Source organism: Protobothrops mucrosquamatus, unplaced genomic scaffold (genome assembly GCF_001527695.2).
Source record: "Protobothrops mucrosquamatus isolate PMUCROS unplaced genomic scaffold, P.Mucros_1.0 scaffold1677, whole genome shotgun sequence".
NCBI lineage: Eukaryota > Metazoa > Chordata > Lepidosauria > Squamata > Viperidae > Protobothrops > Protobothrops mucrosquamatus.
Genome location: NW_015387833.1, coordinates 26,084 through 50,854, shown reverse-complemented (window position 1 = coordinate 50,854; position 24,771 = coordinate 26,084). Strand labels below are relative to the sequence as shown.

General features: G+C 39.6%; 2 protein-coding genes across 2 annotated transcripts in view; both read left to right on the top strand.

Annotated features, from left to right (window-relative positions):
• The first annotated feature begins 4,202 nt into the window (after positions 1-4,202).
• On the top strand, positions 4,203-7,183 carry DNAJC22 (DnaJ heat shock protein family (Hsp40) member C22). The gene is made up of 2 exons (XM_015822793.1): positions 4,203-5,024; positions 7,004-7,183. The coding sequence occupies exons 1-2, from the start codon at positions 4,203-4,205 to the stop codon at positions 7,181-7,183; spliced, it is 1,002 nt and encodes a 333-aa protein (XP_015678279.1).
• A 2,717-nt stretch (positions 7,184-9,900) lies between these two features.
• Positions 9,901-24,771, top strand: part of SPATS2 (spermatogenesis associated serine rich 2) — a gene marked incomplete at its 3' end in the record, with an annotated part of 38,339 nt that continues 23,468 nt past the window's right edge. The window contains exons 1-2 of the mRNA XM_015822792.1: positions 9,901-9,947; positions 18,705-18,994. Coding sequence (XP_015678278.1) covers positions 18,970-18,994 — 25 coding nt within the window. The remainder of the gene's footprint in view (positions 9,948-18,704; positions 18,995-24,771) is intronic.

The window sequence follows — 24,771 nt, the reverse complement described above, 5'->3', positions numbered from 1 at the left end:
GGTCACCCTGAAGAGGGTGGCCGGGCGATTATCTGATGACGCAATGAGGGTGGAGTAGTAGTTAGACCTCGCCACCCTCATCGCCACTAGGTAGGATCTAACCTGTATCCTTGCCTGTGTTCGGTCGGATTCGGTTCGACTCGCCCTCCAACTGCTCTCCAGGCGTCTTTTCCGGCGCTTCATCTCTCTCAGCTCCTCCATAAACCAGGGAGCCAATTGAGATCTGCGCCGAGTCAGAGGCCGCAAAGGCACGACTTGGTCCAATGCTGCGGCAGCGGCCGTCTCCCAGGTCTTGTTTCTTCAAAGCTTTCTGAATGGGGTAAGGAAAGGTGGCAATGATGGTAAGGCTAGAGTTGGCAACACACATACAGTATGCACATTCTACACACAGATACAATCTTCTGAGCAAGGCAGCAGATTCCAATAAAATTATCAATGCCCTGTTGAAGGAAAAGTCTTCAACATGGTTCAGTCCAAGCCGGGAATAAACAACATGGCGACTGCTTTAGAAAGAAGGTTGCAGTTTATTGAAGAGGAGAGCCAGACAGAAAGATGGCTCTGGAAGAAAAAAAAAAAAGAGCACATGTAGGGAGTGGGTTTTTATACCCTCTGGAGCCTTTTGTTTGGAGTTGTTCCTGTGGCATGAACTTTGACCTGAGTCTGAGTGTGCCCTTTGACATCTGTGGGTTAATCCTATTATAGCCTGTCTTAGAGTTTGGGTGGGGTATGTAGATTTTAGATGTCTTTGTCTTCTTAATCTTCTATCTTCCACCTTCCTGAATGGTTTACATCTGCATTTCTACAGAGCTGGTTTCTGCTTGGGGGAGGGAGATTTGGGACTATTAAGAAAACTGGGCATGCTTTTCTGCCTCTTTAAGATCCTTTGAGGAAATATATTTTTCTGCCCTTTTAATATTTCCTTCTCTGGGGGGCTGACTTTCCACAGCCCTTTACATCAGCCAAGTCTTGGTAAAGCAAAAGGAAGGACTTGCAGGCTGGCTCCAACCTGTGAGCCCAACCCTATCTTGTACAAATTTGGGGATTCAACAAATTTGGCTTTCATCCCAGATCCCAAAGATGTACGTAGCCACAAGCCAGTCCCTGCAGTTGTTCTGCCTAGAGGCTGGGTGCTTTAATTTTCCTGTTCATATGCTACCATTCATTCTTTTGGTAAATAAAGCCGCTGAATAATTTCTTTAGAACAGGTGACTTTTCAACCAAAGCCTGGAGTGTTTGTTCTGATCAGGGCTTCAGCCCTGCATGTGAAAGCCTTGTGGCTTGCATAAACAAAACTGAACTGCTGTTAGAACTTGCACCTGCTCTCTCTGGACAAGTTGACATGTTTTTCTTCAGTTGCTGCTATAAAAACTAAATGCTGATCTCAGATACTGTAAACGTGGAACAAGAAATGAGAATGATTGCTAAAAAAAAAAAAACTAAGCAAACTCATCTTTTCCATCATTTTTTTCTAAAAAATAAATTTTCATTTTTTTTGTTTCTTTGTTTTTTAGAGTTGCAAGGTTCTGTCAATATTTCATTTGCTACGCTATGCAGACAAACATTAAATTATTAATAGGATACAGCATATTTACTTTTAGCCCAATGAAAACCTCAGTTTTATTTATGGGCTATGGGGGTTTGTCACAATAATTAATCTTATTTCATGATTCAAATTATCTCAAACTTCGAGAATCTCTGATTTAGGCAATCTTTGTGTCAAGAAGTTATATATGGACAGGAATTAAGTAGTTAATCATAAGTCCTGCTGTAATATTAGTTGCCCCTTGTTCTTCTGTGGCAGGGATTAAACTGAGGAGAGAAAAGTTGAAAGGTTATTTAAATACCTGTCCTTTACTCCTCGTGTTACTTTCCATCCTTAAGTACTTTGCTGGTGGGTTTTTTTTATACAGTACAATTGTTTTTAATTAATGTGTCTGTCAACACACTGTAGATTTCATCATCTGTTGTAAATCTTTCAGCTATAGATTTATTCATGTCATTAGGGAGATTAAGTATCTAGCCTAAATTCTTTGTATTGTCAATTTCTGGAGTTTTGTGATCAAACAAGGCAACTTGGTAATGATGGGCTTAGGCAGATATTGTTGGCTGACCAAATTAACTGAGGTGAATGGTCACATTTAAGCTTCACTTGAAATAATAACCAATGTCTCAGCAAACAGAAAACCCACCTCGATCAAAGAGAAATCTCCAAAACTATATCAGGGGTGTTCCCTTTATTAGGTTAACTCAAGTCCACAGAACAATACCTAAGCTTTTGAGTTCATAATAACTCTTCATCTGATAAAGAGTCAGTTTGGTCTAGTACAGGGGTAGGCAACCTTGGCTCTTTTATGACTCGTGGACTTCAACTCCCAGAATTCCTGAGCCAGCCATGTTGGCTCAGGAATAAGACACCAGGCTAGAAAGCGGGAGATTGTGATTTCAAGTCATGCTTTAGCCATGAAAGCTGGCTGGGTGACCTCGGGCCAGTCATTGTCTTTCTGCCCAGCCCACCTCACAGGGTTGTTGTTGTTGTGGGCAAAGTAGAAAAAGAAGGAGCATTAGATATGTTTGCTCCCTTAAGTTTTTTCGTAAAAATAACAAAGGCAGGATATAAACAAACAAACAAACAAACAAACAGGAGGGGGGATTTATGACCCAGGGGTCACATGTGCTCTCCAAGTTCTACTTTAGCCTCCAAAGTAGGCGTGTCCAACCCATGGCCCATAGGCTGCATGAGGCCTTGGATAGCTAGCCCCACAATAAATAAAATAAAAATAAGATTGTTATTTATATACGCAAACTAGATTATACATTACAATTCCTTCCCGTTCAGTGCAGCCCAGGTGAGCCAAAAGGTTGGACACGCCTGCTTTACAGTAATCTCCTATTCAAATCACAAAATAACCTATTTTTATTTATACAAAGTTTCACACCGGAAATATATACTGCTTAAAAAAAATAAAGGGAACGCAAACTCCTTCAGTTCCATGTTAAAATGTTCCCTTTATTTTTTTGAGCAGTATATATACGTGACTTACTATTTTTAATTTGTTAGATTTATATCACGCTTTTCCTTCAAGAAAAGGCAGCTTAGGGGGGGGTTCTTCCTTCATTTTATCCCCGTAAGACCAGTGCTTTGAGAGAGGAGTCACTGACCCGAAAATCACTCAGTCATATATTATCTATGGTCAACTTGAATCTGGATCTCCCCCACTCTCGGATTAGTACCTTTACCGCTACATCACATTGGATAAATTAAAAAAATAATAAACAAACCTAATCTATCTCCTTAGTGTTTGGATGGATATAAATGAACTCTGAAAAGTGTGGGTAGATATTATAATTTTGCCCAAGCTCCGGTGCTTAATTCTCCACCATATTCTGGGAAAGATTCTCTGCAGAGCCATCTCTCTCTGATGTTGTCTGTGATACGGAGTGTGCTCTGCTGCCCTTTGACCATTCCTCCTCCTCTCCTGATATACGCCGCGTGTGCAATGCTCTGCCGTACCTCCTCCCCCAGAAGGAGACAAAGTCTATTAGCCTTGTGAGGTCAAAGGCTCTCTGAGGCATTAGAATTGCCTGCATTTTCCTGATGTTCCCTCTGACAATGAGCTGAAAGGTAGGTGATTATGATTCTGGAAAATGGTTCAGAGATCTGCCTTAGATCAAAGCAAACATTTGCACCCTCTCCTTCCGAACCGTCTGCTGAAGGATCTTCAGGGTTTTTAGTAGGAGTCTTTCCTAGTCCTCCTTAAAGATGCTTTTGCTTGAGAAGCAGATACTCTGCCACTGAAATACTTCGTGTGATTCAATCAATGAAAGTCTGGAGGGGCCACGGAAGCAATGCTCTGATTAGGAAATGATTCATTTTTTTTTTTAGATGATAAATGGTAAGAAAGCACCAAAGGTTCCCTGGATTAGTTGCCAGGAAAATGAAGCTGGCACTAGGTTCTCCAGCATGGTATCATAACGCAGTCGCCCAGACCCAGAAAAAAAGGCAGCCAGTCACTACCAGGAAGGGTGTGGTTAGACAGCAGGAAGAAATCAGGACCCTTGGCTATCCTTGCGCTGCAGATACTGCTATATTTTACTGCTTCTCTCTCTCCCCACAGAACTATTATTTGACATCCAGGGAGGATGGACTACAAAAAACAGCACTGTCTGCAGTGAGATGTCTGGTGGTGCTATGGCCAAATGAGATGGCCAAACGTCTTGTGGTGGCTATTGCTCTCTGGGCTTTGGGGGGCCCTACTGGGCTTCACCATCTCTACTTGGGCCGGGATAACCATGCCTTACTCTGGATGCTGACTTTGGGTGGCTTTGGCATAGGGTGGCTTTGGGAGCTGTGGCTGCTCCCTGGTTGGGTAGCACAGGCAAATGGTACGCCAGACTTGCCCAACGGTCAACTCCCACCTTTAAACCCTGTGCGTTTTCTTGGCCAAGCTTTAGTAGGCATCTATTTTGGGGTAGTGGCTTTGATTGGTCTCTCTACTCTGCCAGGTTTTTACCTTCTGGCCCTTCCTCTGGCTGTGGGTCTTGGAGTTCATTTGGTGTCTGAAGTGGGCAACCAAGCCTCCAATCTTCAAGCAACCTTAACGGCTGCCTTCATAACTGCACCAGTCTTCTATGGCCACCCTCTGGGGATCTTGCCCATTACTCTCACCACTAGTGCGACAGCCCAGAATTACCGACGCTATAAAACCATCAATCGCACCAAGAAGAAGCTTAGCCTCCGACTTTACCGACTAGGCCTGGCCTATCTGGCATTCACAACACCACTGGCCTACTCTGCCTTCAGCAATACAGCAGCGACTGCCAACTACATAGCCAGCACGATTGGAGCAGCCCTGGATTATGTCAGCGTATTTCCATCGTTGAGTGGAATATTGGAATGGATGCTGCTTCTCCCTTACCGTGCCGGGAAGATGTTGGGTTTAAGTGGTGGCTATTTCCAGGAATGGGAGAACATTTTAAAATTTGTACAATCTTTCCAGGACGAAAGACGTCAGATGGCGTATCAGGTACAGTGGACTTTATTATTTTTCAGCCTTTGGAAACGGTAAGTTTCAAGTTTCCTACAAATTATCCAACAGGATCAGGGTCGTCCTCAACTCTGAGGGAAGAATGTTCCAGAGGGCAGGGGCTACAATAGAGAAGATACGTCTCTCTGCCAGTTGACATTCCTTAGCTGATGGGGCCCATAGCATATCCAAATCATTTACTACCCATGCAGTCACATTTTGCACCAGTTGAAGCTTCTAAATGTTTTTCAAGGACAGCCCCATGTAGGGTGCATTGTAGTGATCCAATGTTATATAATCAAATATAGGATATGAGAATCTCTGCATGTCATGATACTAAATCTTTCCTTACATTCTGGATTAGCACAGGATCATCTGCAGGAAGGATAAAAAAAGTCAAGCTGATGGTCATTACTGCACAATAGAACCTGTTCCCTTTGTATATGCATCACAGTGTTTACAAACTTTGGTTGCACATTTGTGACCACCCTCTTGATTGTTTTACCCCTTCCCACAGTCATCCTTGGTTCAGCTTGTCATATTTTTGTCTGTCTGTCTGTGCCTTCAAGTCAGTTTTTGATTCCTGGTGACTACCTGAACTAGTTCCTGCAGTTTTCTAGACAAGATCTCTCAGAAGTGATTTGCCATTGCTTTCCTCCTAGGGCTGAGAGAAAATGACTGGCCCAAGATCACCCAACTAGCTTTGTATCTAAGGCAGGACTAAAAATCACAGCCTCCCAGTTTCTAGGTGATACCTTAACCAGTACATCAAACTGGCTTATGTCATCAGAGACTAAAATTCTCACTTCAAGCCTTGCATATCAAACAACTAGCTTTGCATATATTAAACAACCGCAATTTGTAATAATAGTAAAATGGCATTAAAGGAAGCTCATATAGTAGTATTGTACGGTGTACAAGATAAAACAACAAAATGTAAGTCATGTTAAATCTAATTACACAAAAAAACGTAAGTGAAAAATTCTTATTCAATTCGGTAATAAAATCTTCTAATTTAACAGTATTTAAAAATAGACGAGCAACTAAATAAACACATCAGAAGACCCTACCTAGCCAATAGTTTTGCACTGACATTCATTTACTAATTTTAAACACTACTTATGAAAAGAATAAGATTATCTGAAACTAGAACTATTTGCTTGTAAGGGAAAGAGTTCAAAGGGCAAAGAAGTAAACAACGTGATAAGTTGTCTGTCACACCTACTTGCTCCGGTATTGACTATTTCTTCCATTTACAGCATATTTCCCTAATATCTTAGAATTAAAATTCTCAGAATTCTTAATATATCCCTTGGTTTGAATTCTTAACTTAACACAAAGACCATGTTGATTGTAATGGAATTTTCTGAGATTATCTGAAATATTACACGCCATCTTTAAAGGCTGAAAATAGTATCGTATCTTACTGGCTGAAAGTTTTACCTAAAATATATGACTAGAGATAATAACAAGGCTCTTCAGTTTTGATGTCTTTGGATGTAGAAAGAAAGAAAAGACAACTGTGTTTTGCAGAATTGCAAGAAAGTGCCTTTATGCTTAGCTTTTCAAAGCTCTGCAAATTAATGTGCTCTACTATTAGTTCAAACTCTACAAAAATCATCCTTCATTGGATTTTTGGCTTTTATAGATTTTCCAATAAGTTGTAACAGTAAGTGCAAGAAAATTATTCTTTGTTCTCTCCACCTCCGCTCCATCACTGACAAATGACTAATTTATTTCTTTCTTTGATGTTATCCTTCCTTTATTGCTTTATAAGTAACTCAAGACAACAAACATGCTCCTTCCTCCTGGTCCTCCTTTCCCCCCCCCCCAACAATCCTGTCAGGTGGGTTGGGCTGAGAGAGACTGGCCCAAAGTCACCCAGCCAGCCAATTATCAATTAGATAATTGATAATTAAAATATTAGTGAACTCACAGCTGTGATAGGATGCTGATTCACCTCTCTCCTCTTCTTCTAGATCTTAGGTGTCCCTAATGATGCCACTCCAGAAGAAATTACCAAAAGTTACCGGGAGCTGGTGAAGCTTTGGCATCCTGATCATAATCGACATCAAGTAGAAGAAGCTGAAAGACGTTTTATTGAAGTGCAAGCTGCCTATGAACTCCTCATGCAGACAAAGAAGCCAAAATCTGCATGACTGCATTTTAGACAGCATAGAAATTTTATTACCATCAAACAGCTGGGGATTAAACCATTATTATTAAAGTAATGGTTCTCAAGATAACATGGACCAAGATATCAAAAAGGGAATCAGTGCCATCAATCTTTGCTGGTTTCTGCCCCTGAAATATATGTACGATATCAAAAAAAAGGTATCTTATTTATCAAATAAATCCTACTATGTTAACAATGGGAAAATGAACCTCATCCTTTCTAACTTCAGAGAAAATAAAATAAGAATTGCATAGAATTGCCTTGCAGGGGAGATGGGCAGCATAGAAATTTAATAATAAATAAAAATGTTCTCACTAATTTTCTTTGTATTTTATTGCTGGTTTATATTTATGATTAACTTTAATTACAGTGATTGGTTATAACACTGCTTTAACTGTAGTTTTAAGCTGCCTTGAAAACTTTTACACTATAGACATGTGTTTCTTAAATTAGAAAAATCAAGAAAGCGTTTAGCCCAAGGTAAGTTTAGTATGCAACCTCATGCTGTGCATGCATAGAAATCCTACTGAATCCATTATTATATCATAGGTTTCTTTAAACTTGTTACATTCCCTCTAAATTGCTTGCTTAATACTCCTTTCCATATTTCTTTTAATTGTCCCGATATTCTCTTTGATAGAGCAATATCATTAAATCTTATAAGAGTTTTTTTCCCATAATAACATTTAATTATCCTCAACCTGAGTAAACAGCAAACTTGGCCATCAGTTTTATTATGATGTAGCATCTGAAAGAGTACTTTTCCTTTATATTGCAGTTTATCTTGCTAATTTTACTTGAGTGCTTGAATGACTGTACTTGGTAAAACATACACCGATATTTTTTATTTATTATATACTTTATTTACCTTTTACTGGAAACACAGTATGAATTATTGGTTTGAAATGCTTACATGGTCATCTAAGCCCAGCAGGTGACACTATTGAGCTATTAACAGAAAACCTTGATTTAAAAAAAAATCAGGTCTGGATGTAGTAGCGTTCAAGAAAGTTTTACCTATATTTTAGAACAGTAGTAGCGAACCTATGGCACGGGTGCCAGAGGCGGCACTCAGAGCTCTCTCTGTGGGCACACGCACTGTCGCCCAGTCCTAGGCCTTTAGCTGGGTTTTATAAAACCTTTTCGCTTTAGGCCTCTGCCGCTGTGTGCAAAAAAAAAAAAAAGGTTCAATCAATCAGTCAATTTCAACTTCTCACGGGAAAAAAAAAGATCTTGCAAAGTTAGAATTGATTAATTGAACTTTTTAGTCCCACCCAGTCTGCCGTTACCACAGCCATGCCCACCCAATGGGCCACACCCAGCCAATGGGCCACACCCATCCGGCGATGCATAAGTGGGTTTTGCGTTGCAGTTTGGGCACTCGGACTCTAAAAGTTTCGCCATCACTGTTTTAGAAGCAGGGCCACACCCTAAATATTATGGCTGGGAAGACAATGGGTCTCCAGTCAAATTCAGAAATCATCTTGAGGGTTGAAGGTAAGTGATGCTTTGCCTAAAAGATGGAAGATTTGGGGAGAATTTAAATCAGACAAATTCAATGAGAACTGGAATTCATTATAGTATCACTGTGGAATCCTGCACAGAGGAGAATGTGCCATTGTCTAATCATGGTACAAATCTTCTGAGATTGATTTCGCCCTACACTAATGTGGCTTGTTACGTTTTTGAGCAATGCCAACTTTCAGCCAACCATTGCCTGTGTGAGCTCAGCAAACCTGCAGGTTTTTTTCTTTCTTAAAAAGTGTTAGTATAAAAGGGCCTACATTGAGACAAATGTCTAGCATAAAAGTGAAATCATGAATTGATATGCTCGATGAATTCAGAAACATGGGTCGAGAAGCCTTAGGTAAGCTATCCATGGTTCAGTAGGTCATGCCATCCACGTCAACATCCTCAGAAACAGATATTCTGAATCTCTTACATAAAACAGGGCAGACGCACAACGAATAACAACGGCTTATACGTAGAGCCGGCATACAGAAAACTTAAAATGTGATTAAAGTTAAAAAAGTATAAGCGGCGTGCAGGTATTGAGGGGGGGGCGGAGGCGTCCTCCACCTCCAGCAAAGCTCTGGAGCCACTCAGTGAGAGATCCTAAGCAACCGCCGTCAAAGGATCCTCCTTCGGCCGTTGCAGGAAAGAACGCGCATCTCCACACCTTGTTTCAGGATTCGCAGGAGGCGAGGAAAGAACGGCGAGAGACGTTATTGGGTAGCCAGAGCTCCTCGCGCCCCTCCGTACGCCTGGATTGGGTCTCCTTCCACGGCTTTGGCAATTGGTCCAGCGTAGTAACCATCCGGCCGAAACAACCTCTTTCGTGGTCGCTGATTGGGTCTTTCTAACGCCGAAGCCGATTGGACAGCGGGTAAAGCGCTTCGGTGGCTAGAGCGGTTCCGTTGTCCTGGAGCCGAACTCAATTTTGGATCTTGGGAGGGGAGGGGGGGGAAGGGAGGAGAGAAAAGGTGGGAGCGAACTCGGTTCTCCGTTGTTCCTATTGGCCGGCGCTCCGCCGAAGAGAAACACCTTTCTTATTGGCTGAAGGAAAGAGGGCGCCTGTGTCCGGTTGGCTGTGGGGCTCGCGCAGCCTTCGACGATTTTGCTCTCTCGGTTCTCTCCCTTACGGGTGGGCGGGGCTCACTTTCCCCGGCGCTTGGCGGCGGCGGCGGCGGCCTGAGGTGCGGAGGGGAGAGTGGAGCGGCTGAGGTTTGATGAGGTTTTCCGCCGAGGTGGGTAGGACTGTTGGCGCGTGGGAACAAGGCGAAGAGCGGGGATTGGGCGTCATTGGTGGTCGTGGGGGGGGGGAATGAAAAGCATGTGGGGAAGGAGCTTCGGAGGGGAGAAGCTGGAAGCGGTGATGGGGAACAAGGAGAGGAGTCGTGGCACAGGCGGGCAGCTGAGCGAATGGCCTGTGCTGGGGGAATAAGGGGTGGGCTCAGAGGCAGGCCGTTGAGGGGGCGGCGGGCTGGAGAGCGCAGAGGCGATGTGGCGGTGGGAGGAGGGATTTAATATGTGGCAGGCAGGACTGAAGCTCAGCCCCAGAGCCTTGGCGACTCCCGAACTCCACAGCAGAGGAACAATATCTGCACCCCACGGGAAAAAAAATGGAAAGAAAGAGCGCACGCGGAAAAGTGGACGCCTTGGCTTTGCAAAAAAGAGCCCTTTACGGATAAGGACGTCCCTTTCCCAGGAGAACTCGCAAAGAACAATTTACAAAACAGGCTGCTAGGGCAAGCAGTTCGATTTTAGGAGAACCGTTCATCAAGCAACCTGGTAAACGCCTTCAGAAGGACCCCAAAAAAGTCCTGATCTTGTCTAGAGGGATTTTTCTTTTCCATACGGAATGAGAGTGTTCCCACATGCCCTAACCCTTTAATTCCACTGTCACCCCCTTCCCCCACCCAGCACTGGGAGAGGGAGAGGGCGAAAGGAGGAAGGAAGGCAAAATAACCATGGGGATTGTGAGGTTTAGAAAAAAAAGCAAGTCGTAGCAGTACTATGGACTATTTATTGCCTGCTGCTATAGTATTTGCGTCTGAATTGCAGTATTTTGGTATTTGAAAAAAACATTTTCAAAGGGAAACAGCAGTAGCTAAAGAGTGCAAAAGTGAAATATGTTACTGCTGAAGTGAATGATAGTTATTGGTATTCTGGAAAGATAAAGTAACAATGCACCGGTGTGCCCTATTTGCAGTGGAAAGGTGAAACAGAGAAACTTGTATGTCTATGGAGATTCTGCATCATCCAGGTCATGGTTGTCCCAAAGGTGATTTTTCCAAAAGGCAACTGGACTTTCTTTTCACCAAGAAAGTCCAGTTGCCTTTTGGAAAAAGCACCTGTGTGACAGAAGCTTATAGGGAGCATGGCTTTAGACTGAATGGAATTATATTAGTTAAGCAGAAAAGATAAATCAAGGCAAAACAGAGAGGAAAAGAATGTCCTAAGATTGGAGGATGAGTTTTCCTGTTTAATTATACAGTTCCATTCACACAGTGCTAATCTAACTGTAGTTTGTGGCTTTAATGTGAAATGTGAAATGTATTTCCTTTCCAAGAAAGGAAATACATTTATTTGCCTGATTACAAAGATGTATGTAAGTTGGGATAAACAGTTTTGATCCTTAGGGCTTTTGCTATTTGTTGTGACGCTTCTTTCTTATGATGTTTGAAAGTAATTGAAAGTTATGGACTGTGAACATCCAGAGCTCTTCGTGTTCATGATCAACAAGACTAAAATAGCTTGGTAAGGGACTACTGTACTCAAAGCCAATTAGCCAGATGTTGCTGCTTTAACATAGATGTTGTTCAGGCTTTGAAAAGGGTAAACTTTTTTTTTTTGTTCAGTACCACAGAATGAAGCGAAAAACAGACTAGATCTGACTAAGGAGTGCTTGCTGTCTTGGTTCAAAGTACATTGGCCATTAAAAACTTTGGATGTATTGATCTACAGTGGCAGGTTTCTGAGATCATCACATACATCATAGACTAATGATGCTACATAAATATATTTCTATATAAATATAGAAAGCATAGTTAGATAAGGTATGCATGGTTCAGAATTATTTAAGGATAGAAAGGAAACTGCAGTTACTTTTAAAACTTTTTTTTAGGTATTAAAATTGGACATGTGGCTAGATGTCTTGTGTTTGTGATAAAATGACAGCTATCTGTTCCATTTTATGTTGAATAGTTGGTTGCATTTGTAATTTACTCCTTATTTAAAGTGCTAGATTAGAGTGACTTTTATATGATGTCCTGATCTGTGCAATTTAGAAATGCTTTCAAATCAAATTTATTTACTTCAGTTATAGATTTGTTGCATCTGCAGTGTGGACTATTAAGGAATATCATTAACATTAGTCTTCACTTAATGTATGCCAAAGAATCCTCAATGGTTAAATAAAATGGAGCTTTAAAAACCATAATTTATTCCTTAACAACACTTCTATTAGGCTGTTTTATTTGGCATTGGAAGTCAATCCCCTTGATTGTTATAGATAGACAGACAGACAGACAGGAACTATATATTGCAACTAATAACAATAACAGGACTTTTATGCTCAGAATATAAAATTTGACAAGTCAGGACTGTATGTTATTATCAGTACTATACTTAATTTCAGAATGCATTCAAAACTCTTTTTAAATATTCTCTACATTGCTGAATTATTTGCTTTAAATAAAATTTGAATTTATATGCAATATTTCTATATTGCAGATCTTTCTAGAGCTGTGCAACTCTCTTAGAAAAGAGACATCTTTCAAGCCAATTTGATTTAATGGTTAAGGCACCAAGCTTGAAAGCCAGAGACAGTAAGTTCTAATCCCACCTTGAAAGGCAGCTGGATGTCTTTGGGCTAGTCAGTCTCTCTCAGCCTAACTCACTTCAGAGGGTTATTGTTGTGAGGAAAATAGAAGGAGGAATGTATGTTGAATATGTTTGCTGCCTTAGAGTTATCTGTAAAAATAATGAAGGTGGGATACAAATAAATGCAATAAATAAAAATAAAATTCAGAAGCATATTTCTGAATTGTTAAAGTGGCTGTATCTTTTTCCAGGCTTAAGTGGTTGCTTTGGAAGCAGTTTGTGGTCTTCTCTGCATATGTATCCATACACAGTGATTTCATTTCATGTTCCCACTTGTTCTAGAACAGTGGTTCTCAACCTTTTTAATGCCGTGACCCCCCAACCGGTCATAAGTCGAGGACTAAACCGGTCATAAGTCGAGGACTAAACCGGTTGTAAGTCGAGGACTACCCAACCAGTCGTAAGTCAACTTTCCCTGCCCGGGAGCGCTGCGCATGCGTGGTTCCGCCCCCTGTGCTGGCCGAGGCGTAGCTGGCAAGCGGCAGAGATGGAGCAGGCCGACCACCAGCTGGCCCAGCTCAAGGGAGGTAAGGCACCTGCCGGAAAAGGGGGAAAAAATGGCAGACAGCCTTGCTTGGCGACCCCCGTGAAATGGTCGATCGACCCCAAATGGGGTCGCGACCCATAGGTTGAGAACTGCTGTTCCAGAACACCTCTTTTGAGGGACTTGTACAACTCTATCTTCTTCTTCTTGTGCCATATCTGTTATCGGATGTTGGCGATCATGTTGGCGATCCTGTTTTTATCAGCAGCCGCACGAAAAAGTGCTGCTGAGTTTTGTCCAAATCAGTCCCTTAGATTTTGAAGCCATGATGTTCTTCTTCTGCCTGGACCTCGTTTGCCTTCAATCTTTCCCTGGAGGATTAAATGGAGTATGCTGTATTTTTCTGGGTGTCACATCACATGTCCGAAATATTCTGATTTTCGTTTTTTAATTGTTTTGATGATTTCCCTTGGCTTTCCCAGGTGGCTTATCAACTCTATAACCATGTGCAAATTTTCATGTACTGTTTATCACTTTTGGGGATAAGCAGGGTCTAAAGCTGTTCTAATTCTATTGTCTTCATCTTTGTTATGAAGTTTATTTGGTTATAGATTTATATTAAGTCTTTTCAATTTTTTTACAAGTAAAAACCTCCTTTTCCAAATTTTGAGCAATTTATTTCATAACTATCACACCCATAGTCTATATTTATAAAGTGTAGTATTTATTCTTTATAAAGTATGGTACCAGATATTGCATTCTGACAATAAGCGTTGTGGTTTTGATTTTTCGAATTCATCTTATTGAGGTACAACCCTGTGGAATTCTCTGGGAATGAGTGGCATTGACTTCAGTGTGACTTTTGAATAGGATTGCACTTCAAGAGAAGATGGTCCTAATCACAGATGGGTTTAACAGATTGATACAGCACTGCCAAGGAGGGAGGCTTGCTCTCTACAATTGCACAGAGTTTCAGAAGTACTTCTGCTTTTTGAGTGGCCTTGAAACTGAATGCAGCATTCAAATCATTGTGTGCTGTCTGTTTATTCTTGAGCTCATTTGATGAATGAATGAATCTCTTTCAAGAAAGATAGTGAAAAAATGAGTTTTTAAAAAATGCAGGTTAATCCACCCAAAGCACCACTTACTCTTCTGGCTGCCATTATCAATTGTACATGATGAACACATGTTTAGAAATGCTGTTTCATCAACATGGGATTCTTCAATAGTGTAGCTAAATGGATACTTAATATTCTTATGAAACCAATCATTTTTGACCAAGTCTTGTAACAAACAAGTACTTTTTTTGTTCTTGTAATTCCAACTAGATGTAGCCTTGAGTATTATGAATGTTTTTTCTTTTGTCAAAGAAGTTACAAAACCAACAATGAATGTTAGGTTAAGTTATTTCATAGGACACTGTTCAAAACGATTATCTTTTTCTATCTACGATAGGCAGAAATTCAGATATAAGCCAATACATCACATAGTGCAGGGATGGGCAGTTAGTGTTACGAAGGGACTACATGAAAAATGGGGACTGTTGTGGAGGGCTGAACAATAGGTCTATGAAGGTGCACAGGCATGCATCCACCCACATGCATAAACTGAAAAAGAAGCAGTTGCCTTCAAAATAAAAACAATCCACTTGGGCCAGACAGGGATAGCCAAAGATCTGGATGTGACCTGGGGGAGGCATAAAATGTGCAATGCCCAGGTCTGATTAGTGTACACTTGTTTGATGTATTTTAATTGCCACGTGATAACATTCTGAAAGAACTGATGGCCAAATTGATTACAGAATAATAATCTGCACTTAAGTTCCATCATGATTCTCTTCTCCCAATCTGGGCAAAGTAGATTTTTTTTTCCAATATTTTTGTCACTACCCATTTTTATAGAGAATATACATCATAATTCTTATTTTTGTATATCTGTATCCAAGCTTCAGTTAGAGTAGTTATGAGTGCACCATTGGAAGATTTGAAGTTAGGGATAGATTTGTCATGAGAAAATCTATGTGGTCACTAGGAGTCAAAAATGATTTGATGGCAAATAAATCAAAATCAATGTCCGGTATTGTTCACCAGAAGTCAAACATGGACTCAAAGGCATATTTTAAAAAAAAGTCTTAGTATATTTTTGTTTTTTCACTGTTTGCTGTGTTCTTGATCTTAGTAGCCTCCAGTTGGACAAAGACACTGTCCCTTTCTAGCTTATGAAACTTCATAAAGTATTAATATTATATAAATATTAATGTAGCTGATGGCTGGCTACAGATATTATGAAGCCAGGTGTTGTTTTTTTTGAAGTATTCAGGTCTAACTCAGTTTATAAGAAACTGTTTGTTACAGTTTTGAGATTTTAAAAACGTTGTTTCATGCAGTCCATAAGTGTGATTAGATTTCTATTAGTCTGCTTGGCTTCTGGCTGAATAGATTATTGCCTTTTAGAAAAATAGTTGCATGAAACAGCCCCTGCTTTTATGCAATGCTTCTAGAGTTGCTAGCTGATTTTGGGACAGTTATTCATGAGCAAGGATCAACATGCTTATTCTCACAGCAATTATTTTGTCTTGGGGGAAACAACCATAACAACAGCTCTTTGTATAGCTGGAATAACTGATCTAGCCACTATTTTTTTAAAGCATAATTCTGTGTTAAAAGCTGGAAGCTAATCATCTTGGGCTACAGTCCAAAGTTGCCATTTGGTATATAGACAAATACTGCAGTGATACACCAGATATAGATGTATCTCTGATAATGTTTGACAATATACCGTTTAGTTTTTAAAATATGTCATGGATATATAAGCTGTACCAACTATATACCCGGTTCTGTTACATTCCTATATAATTAACTTCCTTGATTTACAACTTTATTTCTAACTTTATTCTACAACTTTATTTTGAAGTGTCCCTCTCCCTCACAGAGGGACTCTGGACAGTGTGCAAATAAAATATTAAAAACATAAAAACAGTATATAAAATTTAAAAGGCAATCAGTGTTAAAAATTAAAAGGCAGAGGGAAAGGACTTTCAAGGCACTAACCAGCTACGTGTCCCTCTTTCCGCCCCAAGTAAGACCGTAGAACCATGTTTTCACGTCTTTCCAGAAGCCCAAGAGAGTGGGGCCTACCTCACCACTGGGGCAAGAGCAGAGAAGGCTGTCTTCCTGGACACCGCCAGTCAGAATTCTTTAACCGATGGGGTCCAAACCTTCCTTCCTTGCCTGACCTGATGGGATTAGTTGATGTAACAAGATGAAGACAGTTCCATAGCTAACCTGGCCCCATGCCATCTAGGGCTTAACTCTCAAAACCAACACCTTGAACTGGGCCTGGACGCAAACCAGCAACCCAATGCAGCTCGCGCAGTAGAGGTGTTACATGTGCCGTTCTTTGGGCACTCAAACTTGCCATACAACCACATTTTGTACCAGCTGAAGCTTCCAGATAACTATTCAGAGGTAGCAGCAGTCCAAATGGGAGATGATCAGGTCATGAGTGAGTGATCCATTCACACGGCGCCTGTGACTTTCATTGTTTGCTAATCAGAGAAAATATCTCCAGTAGAATAACCCATTCAGGGAATAAAATGGACTAGCTTAGTTAAATAATGTATATTCCTGAAGTACTCTTTTTGAAGAAGAAAAAATTGAATTGGTTTCAAGATGGGTGGAGTTTCAAGCAGGTTTTTTTCACTGAAATATTTTTGTATGTGGGAAGCAAAAGAAAGATATTGAAATAAAACACTTCTTAATAGCCAATATTTTTAATTGCAGTATTTTTAATTGCAGTATTATTAACCTTGTTCTCTTATTTGCATCCTTTGTACAGCTGTGATCTTCATTTATTTTTTTCCAGACTCTGAGGGCTCTTGCATGTGATATGGTGATATGATGATAGGATGGTATTACTGATAGCATGCAATTAGGTGTGAGTGTTTTTTCATTATTTGGGGTGATTTTTTTTTTTATAGGTGTGTTAACATTGTCAAAAGTTTAGAGTGTATCTGTTTTCTAATTGAAAAAAAGCAGGAAAGGGTGTAGCTGTTGTTGTAAGTTGCACCATTTGGGAGACTATATGTAATTTGAATGTTGCAGTTCTTGAGATTTGCTTAAAATGCATAATAAACTCTGAATTCTTCTGAAACTGAAGTTACCTTCTTCTGGAAATATTGGTTGTCAAGTAGAGAACAGGAAGTTATATCTTGAACAAAAACTGAACCTTTAGCATTTTGAGATGATATTTTTAATTGCCTGACTGATGTTGGATTGTATAGCTAACAGAGGTTTTAGATTTATAAGTACTCTAGACTAGACTAAATGAGTAATGTCTGAGTTTCAGAGCTGTTGAATTTACAGTGTTGTTGGCTTTGAGGAATTGCAAACTTTTAGGAAACAGTTTCATGATTCTTTGCTTGCCTTAAGTTTATTCTTGAGTTTTAATATGAGGTAAATTATTTTTTTTAAGTGACAATTTATTATAGAAATAAAAGATTTTTCACATAAAATGTCCTAAGTATATTAAGAGATAAAACATCATTTATTAGTGGATTTGTACATACTGGTTTTAGTTTTAAGTATTGAAACTCACCAGGACCTGAAATCTACTCAATAAAGCTTTAACAGATACTATTTTACCCATACTGCAACAGTTAGCATAGTTCTGTGTTTTCTAATACATAGTTGCAAGAAATGGATAATTCTACATAGGAAGATCTCCATTAGAAGACTTTGATGGTGGGGAAAAAGGGGTCAAGAGATCAGTTGATGACTAGGAAGATTTCTTGTTTGGTTGCTTTCTTTTCTCGCCCATACAGAGAGGATATAATGTGATTTTCTGCCCTAAGTGTTAATTTCAGAAATAGTCTATCATTGGAATTAGAATTAAGCAAAACTGCTATCATCCATAATGCTATATGCTAAAAGCTTAGAACTAAAAAAAAATGAAAATGAATGTCTGGGTATTTAAAGTTTGGAATATAGTAAAATACTATTCTTATACGATCCTTTCTGTTCTTCAGTTTATATGTTTTAAAAGTAACTTTCAAGTTTGTGTGATTTTATACTGAAATTTTAATGCCATTTCTGGTGACACCTAACAATTTCTAATTTAGTTTATTTTCTTTTATTCTGGTAGTAATAGCAACCCTTTTTTCTTATTTTTTCCCCCCTGTGGCATATATGTAACTTTTTTAAAAAAGAGAACTGCAGTACTTTAAGAACGACAACATTTCATAAATTCTTTTATGTTATATGCACTCATAAATATCACTTTGACACCATAAACTCTTTTTGCAATGATTCTGCTCATGAGTCAAACTTTTTCAGTGTTCTCAAAATGTTTATATTGTGTAACTGTAAAATACATTAACTTCAGTTTCAGAATGCTAGCTGTTTAAACAAAGGGCAAAGTCTGCCAGATGTTACGCTGGCCTTGATAAGTTTCCCCTGCTCTTTGTTTTTACCTTTTAGTGAAGAAACATTGAGTTTGGTGAAAATCGCCCCATTTTGGGGAATGCTGTTGCACAGTGACTACAACTTATTTATCCCGCATTATCCTAGATTTTTTTTTTGTGTTAAAACAAATAGAAGTGGTAAATTAAATTCCTCCTGTACGTTTTCCTTTTCAGAATCTGTAAAACAGCAACATGAACTGCTGTGTGGGTGCTTCCTGATGGAAGATTGGTGCTAAAAGAAAGAATCTACAGTCTTCAGCTAGCAGGATTTTGACAATTCTCCAGTTGCCTTGGGAGCTGGGGAGGTTGCTGTCTCTGAGCAGATATTTGCCATTTCCTGCCTGGATGCAAAGCAGTACTTGAATCACATCTGCTACTTTCATACTTGAGGAACCATATTTTTTTGCTGTGTAACAGACATTAAATAAGACAAGCTATTATGTCTAAGAAGCAAAACCAAAAAGGTAAGCTTTAATATAGAGGTAGTATTACTAAGAAAAAGGACTATATAATAGATTGCTATAAAATATGGGAATTTAGTCAGTGTTAATACATTCATCAAAGTCAGGGAGGTTCTCTAATTTTTCTCTTACGTGTTTATAAAGAAGAGAAATCCTGTTCACATCTTGCTAAATAAATATAAGATTACTTTTCTAAAATATAATCCTTCATCCGTGTCTCAAATCGAAGAAGGAATGTCTTCAACATTTGAAAAAAGTGTGTTAGGAATTTAAACTAATGGCAGACATAAATAAATCTAGTTTTTCTTCAGAACCATCAATACTACGGTAACAACTGCAAGACCTGCTATGGCAGAGAGTTGTCTATTCTCTGTGCCTCATTTGAGGAATTGCACCTCTCTCTAGGCAGAATTTTGTCTTCCTGAGAAGTCAGTATCATTTTAAAGAACCACTACTTTGAAAGCATGCAGTGAGTAGATTAATAGGTACCACTTTGATGGGAAGGTAACAGCATTCCATGCACTTTTGGCATATAGCCATGTTGGCCACATGACCACGGAAAATGTTTTCGGACAATGCTGGCTCCCTTGGCCAAGAAACGGAGACGAGCATTGCGCCCTAGAGTCGGACACAACTGGACAGGGAAGTCTTTATCTTTTTTTTTTTTTTTTACTTCAGGAATGATTAATCTTATTGAAAACTGATATCTATATCTGCCTGTTAATATTAAGTAAAGGTTGTATGCGAAGTATGTCTGTCTGCAAAAACATTTTATTTTATGTATGCAGGTTTTGCAAATGAAAGTTGCTGGTGTCTTGTCTTTTCTTGATAAGGCTATGATGTATTCTTCATTTCTCTGCCCTCTCTTGGATGCTACTGATAATATGTCAAGAATCAAGGTTCGCTATGTATATTTGAGTTAACGTGACATTTGGACAGGTTTTAAAGATTAAAACTAGCACTTTGAATTAGATTTAAAAAATGACCATGAGTTTATTAAGGCTTTTATGAATATGTGGAAGATATCTTTGCAGCGTTTTGAGTTTAAAGTGGATTGTTTAAACTTTGCTGAAAGTGCGCTGATCTGAATAAATGGCATGCTTATTGACCAGTCCTATTGAACAACTTTCAGCTAAAATGGCTAGATTAATCAATTATAGATTCCAAAACTATAGCTGTTCACAGGCTTCAGAAACACCCTACGGCAAAGTATATAATTTGGTTCCTTGTAAATGTGTTTGGATTACTGTATTGAGAACAAGGAAGGCATTTTAAATAAGCCTAACTTACTGCTTCTATGTCATTCAATAATTCTAACAATTTCTGTTGCCAGTCCCTTCTGAAATAAAATTTGACAATTGTGAAAGAATAAATTGCTAAGTTGGCTGTGTGCACTATTTCCAGCTGTAAAATGTTACGCTATTCATCCTGTGGAAAAAAGATTTTTGGCTCTTCTAGACCAGACATTTGGTTCAAATTATTATTTCCGCTGTCCTTAAAGCTAAATTATGGTTGGGTTAATAATCTGTGTATAAAATTTAGAAACGGAACATATGAGTTTATATTTTAATGCATATTCTTAAGCTATTACGATATTAGTTCTGATTTGTATTTTCCAATTGCTTTATTTGCTATTTATGTCAGAAGTCCCACTAATGAACCCAGCAAAAGGATTCCTCTAGGCAATTAAGTCCAAGCAGGCAAAACTTTATTGGGTACAGCATGTCAGAACTAACGAAGCAAAACCAGCTCTGGGGTTCCCGTGCAAAACTTGCATAGTTAAACAATAGATTTCCCCAGCCCCCACCCACCAATTGTTCACATTGTCCAATAATACTACTCTTTTTTGTTATGGGAATGGCTCACTTCTCCATCAAGCACCTGCGGCAATGACCTTGGCTCTCACGGTCCTTGAACGGCATCCTGGCATTCCATATCCTCCCTTCGGTTTCTACCCCTCCCCCCTTTTCTATGGCAAGTTGATTAGTGATAAAGGCTAACGGACATCATAGCGATTTGATCTTGACAATTTATTTCTAATTGGTTTATTTACTGTTTCCCCACACACAAGTTGTATTGGGTTGTGGGTGCAGAAACCCTAATTTTTATGAACCAACTAAGATTTGGTCTTGTTTCATACATATCTTTCTGGTAGAAAATGGCCATCTTGTATACAGATGTAATTTCTAATATTTCAGTTATGTATATTATTTGTGATGGGAAGCTGTTTCAGGTTTTCTTAGTGAATTTTTTCATATATACACTTAGTGAATGTTACTAACAAGTACTAGACATTGATTGTAATAGTATGTAACTGAGTACTCTCTTGTTTGTACATGCTCATTTTATTCTTTTGGGAAAGCCTACCCCTTCCACAGAACCATTCCGTTTTTCCCCTCTCCCCCCCTTCCAGGCTGCCATCCCGGAAAGGTTGGGGAACTCTGATTTAGGTTCTGGGCTAACAGTTCAAAAATTATAAAGTTACATTTACATTCCAAAGTAATCAATACACTTCTAACATCCCCGCTGTATCATACACTGGGTCTAAATCAACAAATATGCAATAAATGTTCCCTTTTGTACACTTCTAAGCAACCAGAGAACAAATATCTGATGTATAATACACACTACCCTGACAGGATTTCCAGATTTTGCTTGTGATCAGAATTCTGCCCACATCTTTCCAGTTATGTTTGAAGTTAATCCCTCTCTAATTTTCACATTTACTCTTGCTATTTTTCCTTTTAATTAGAAGAATAACAGTGGATTTTTCCAGTCATTGGGATTTTTCCAATCATTTTTCCAGTTCTCACACATGTTAAATAAGTTACACAGCACTCCATGAAAAAAACCAAATCTATACTTTTACATTTTTCCAGGCATACTATGTACATCTGAAACCTTACCATTTTTAACAACTTCACATTATCCCTTTTTATATATTTTTTCTTAAATATTAACATTTTTAGCCTTCATTTACTCCTATCAAAACTGCTCTGTATTTTTGCTGCTTGTTTTAAATAACTCTCTATGGTTCTGTGATGACAGAACAAGATTGTTCATAGCTTTTTTCCCCCCAGTATATACCTTTATAGTGTCAGGGCTGAGTCTAAACGTTGGAAGCCTTTTCTCTCAAAAACCCTCTGGACTAACACAAACTGGCCCCTCCTTCCTGCTTTGGCGTAGTTGCTTATTAGCTACAGCTTATCTTGCCAGAGGACAGAAAAGAACGTAGAACTTCCTTTTCAAATAGTCCCATACAAAACCTTTCCTGTTGGAGAAGAAAATACAGGGATGCTCAAATCACAGATTCCATTTTAAAAGAAACTCCCTTAGAACAACATATGATTCTACGTCCAGGTCACCAACCTGTTGTCTGCGGCCCACTACTGGGCCATGGGTTGTTGGCCACTGGGCCGCATGAGTGGCTGGCCAGTGCACATGTGTGTGCGCACTCTCACCCCCCCACTCGTGCAATGTCATGGCATCGCACAGGCGCTAGCAGTGCTGTAAGCATCAGAGAGGTGCTAGCATCACCACAAGCGCACATCCCTCCACTCGTGCTAGCATTGCGGCATTGTGCCGGCGCTATTGTCACTGCAAGCGCAACATCCCCACTCACACTAGCATCATTCGAGCATTGCGCGGGCACTAGTGGCTCTGTTTGCATCGCACGTGCAATCACAGCCCCGATCGTGTGCGCACAGTCCCATTCATGCATGCATGTGCTTGCACACGTAAAGGTGCCTCCACCCCAACGCCTCGGGCCGCCAGCCCAGAAAGGGTTGGGGACCCCTGTTCTAAGTGAATCATAAAGATCTGCTTCTAATATGAAGAAGTGCATATAAAACAATGTACTGAGCACGTATAAAAAACATAAATACCAGAAGCCAGAAAGAATCAACTACCGGGGAATAAACTAAAGATTTTGTTCTTAGTTAATTTTCCTCTATAGCTCTAAAGAATCGATTAGCTTTGGAACATAGGTTATTCTTCAGTAATCCTGCTTCCTGCAAATTCCAGCTTAAATCTGAGGCTGGGGGAAGATAATAAATCTCACTTGTTTTCAGCCTTTTGTCCAGCAACTTCTACTCAGTTTCTAAAAGGAGAAAACTTTTCCCCCTAATTTATAAAAAAGATTAGGTTTGGGGGGGCATCTGCTTGCTGCATACATGCCATACCCTGCATATTTCTGCTTGTGAAAAGATGGGCTGATTTGAATGTCTGAGCTGGCCGCGATGATAGTAAATGTGGGCACAGGGACTTGCCTACACATTGATTACAACGTTATACAACATCTCTCATTTTTATTTTTTCCAGCAATCATTCTCTTGTGAACCTTTCTTTTCTTATCCAGATACTCTTTGACTTCATCATGGCACCAAAAATGCAGTAAGAAAGATGATAAATGCAAAAATAATAGAGATTAAAAATACAGAATAAAAATGACAGCAGCAGTAATCACAACAGTCCAACAACTGTTGGATTACCAGATGGTCTGCAGAAGAGCTGGGTTTGTAGCATCTCCTGAAAGGCAATCAGTAATAGGCAATAGTCTTATTTCCAGTGGAATGCTGTTCCAAATAACTGGTCCTGCCCCTGAAAAACAGCATCTCTGGGTTTCAATCATTTGATGATCTATCTGATATTCAAAGCCTCTCATTGTCCCTCGTATCCTTCGCTAATTCTCTCAGTCTTGCAGTACAAATGAGGAGTCCAATCATTCCTTTAGATTTATGTTAATCTCTTTGTTAATCTCTCAATAAACCTAATGCTTAAACCTAATGCTTAAACAGTATTCAGAAACAGTATTTTCCAAGTAAGTACAGGTAGTCTTCAACTTACAATTGGTTTATGGCCGTTTGCAGTGTCCCGCAGTTGCATGACTGCCATTTATGATGATTTTTTTTTTTTTACTGGAAACCAGCCTTTACTTCTGGTTTCTGATAAAAAAAACAACATCCATTGTGAACAATGGGTTCATTGTGAACAATGGGTTCACTTAACAACCAGAGTGTTTACTTAATAAGCGCTACAAAAATGTCGTAAAGTCAATTTGGTCATATGGGTGCCTCGACTTAACCACCGTCATGATATACAGTAGAAATTCTGGGCTCCGTTACTGGTTATAAGTTGAAGGCTACCTGTAATCACCATTCTCATTTTTCTTAGATTGCTGAATGGCTTTTTCTGTTCTCCGTCATCCCGTTCTCCCTCCCTCCCTCCTCCATTCATGCCACCCAACAGAATAATTGGCTTCCCTCACATTACAGTGGTTCATATAAATTGTGCTACCTGTCTCAAAACTCATTTCTAGTTATTTTCATTATTGCTGTTCTCTGGAGCACAGCACGCCATTGTCATCAAACTATGAATTCTTACTTTAGTATATACATACCGTAACCTAGATTATAGCAGTTTGTATTCTCTGACATCTCTATTAGCCCTTTTATAATTAAACATAGATCTTTACTTCCAGTCATGTATTCATCACCTCCACAAGATCAGACCAGTTTCATTCAGATCTATTAATGCTTCCACTTTTAGTTAATGTGTGTACTTGTGATTTGTTATGGCATAATATAGGGGGCGAAATTTTGGCCCCCTCGGAGAGGGTGCGCAATCTGGGTGTCCTCCTGGATCCACGGCTGACACTAGAAGACCAGCTGACGGCCGTGGCCAGGGGGGCGTTCTACCGGGTACGCCTGGTTTACCAGTTGCGGCCTTTTCTGGACCGGGACGCCTTGCGCACAGTCACCCACGCTCTTGTCACCTCCCGC

Coding starts and splice junctions, on each gene's coding strand:
- DNAJC22 (XM_015822793.1), top strand. CDS start 4,203: ATGGCCAAACGTCTTGTGGTGGCTATTGCTCTCTGGGCTTTGGGGGGC. Junction 5,025..7,003: donor GACGTCAGATGGCGTATCAG/GTACAGTGGACT, acceptor CTCTTCTTCTAG/ATCTTAGGTGTCCCTAATGA.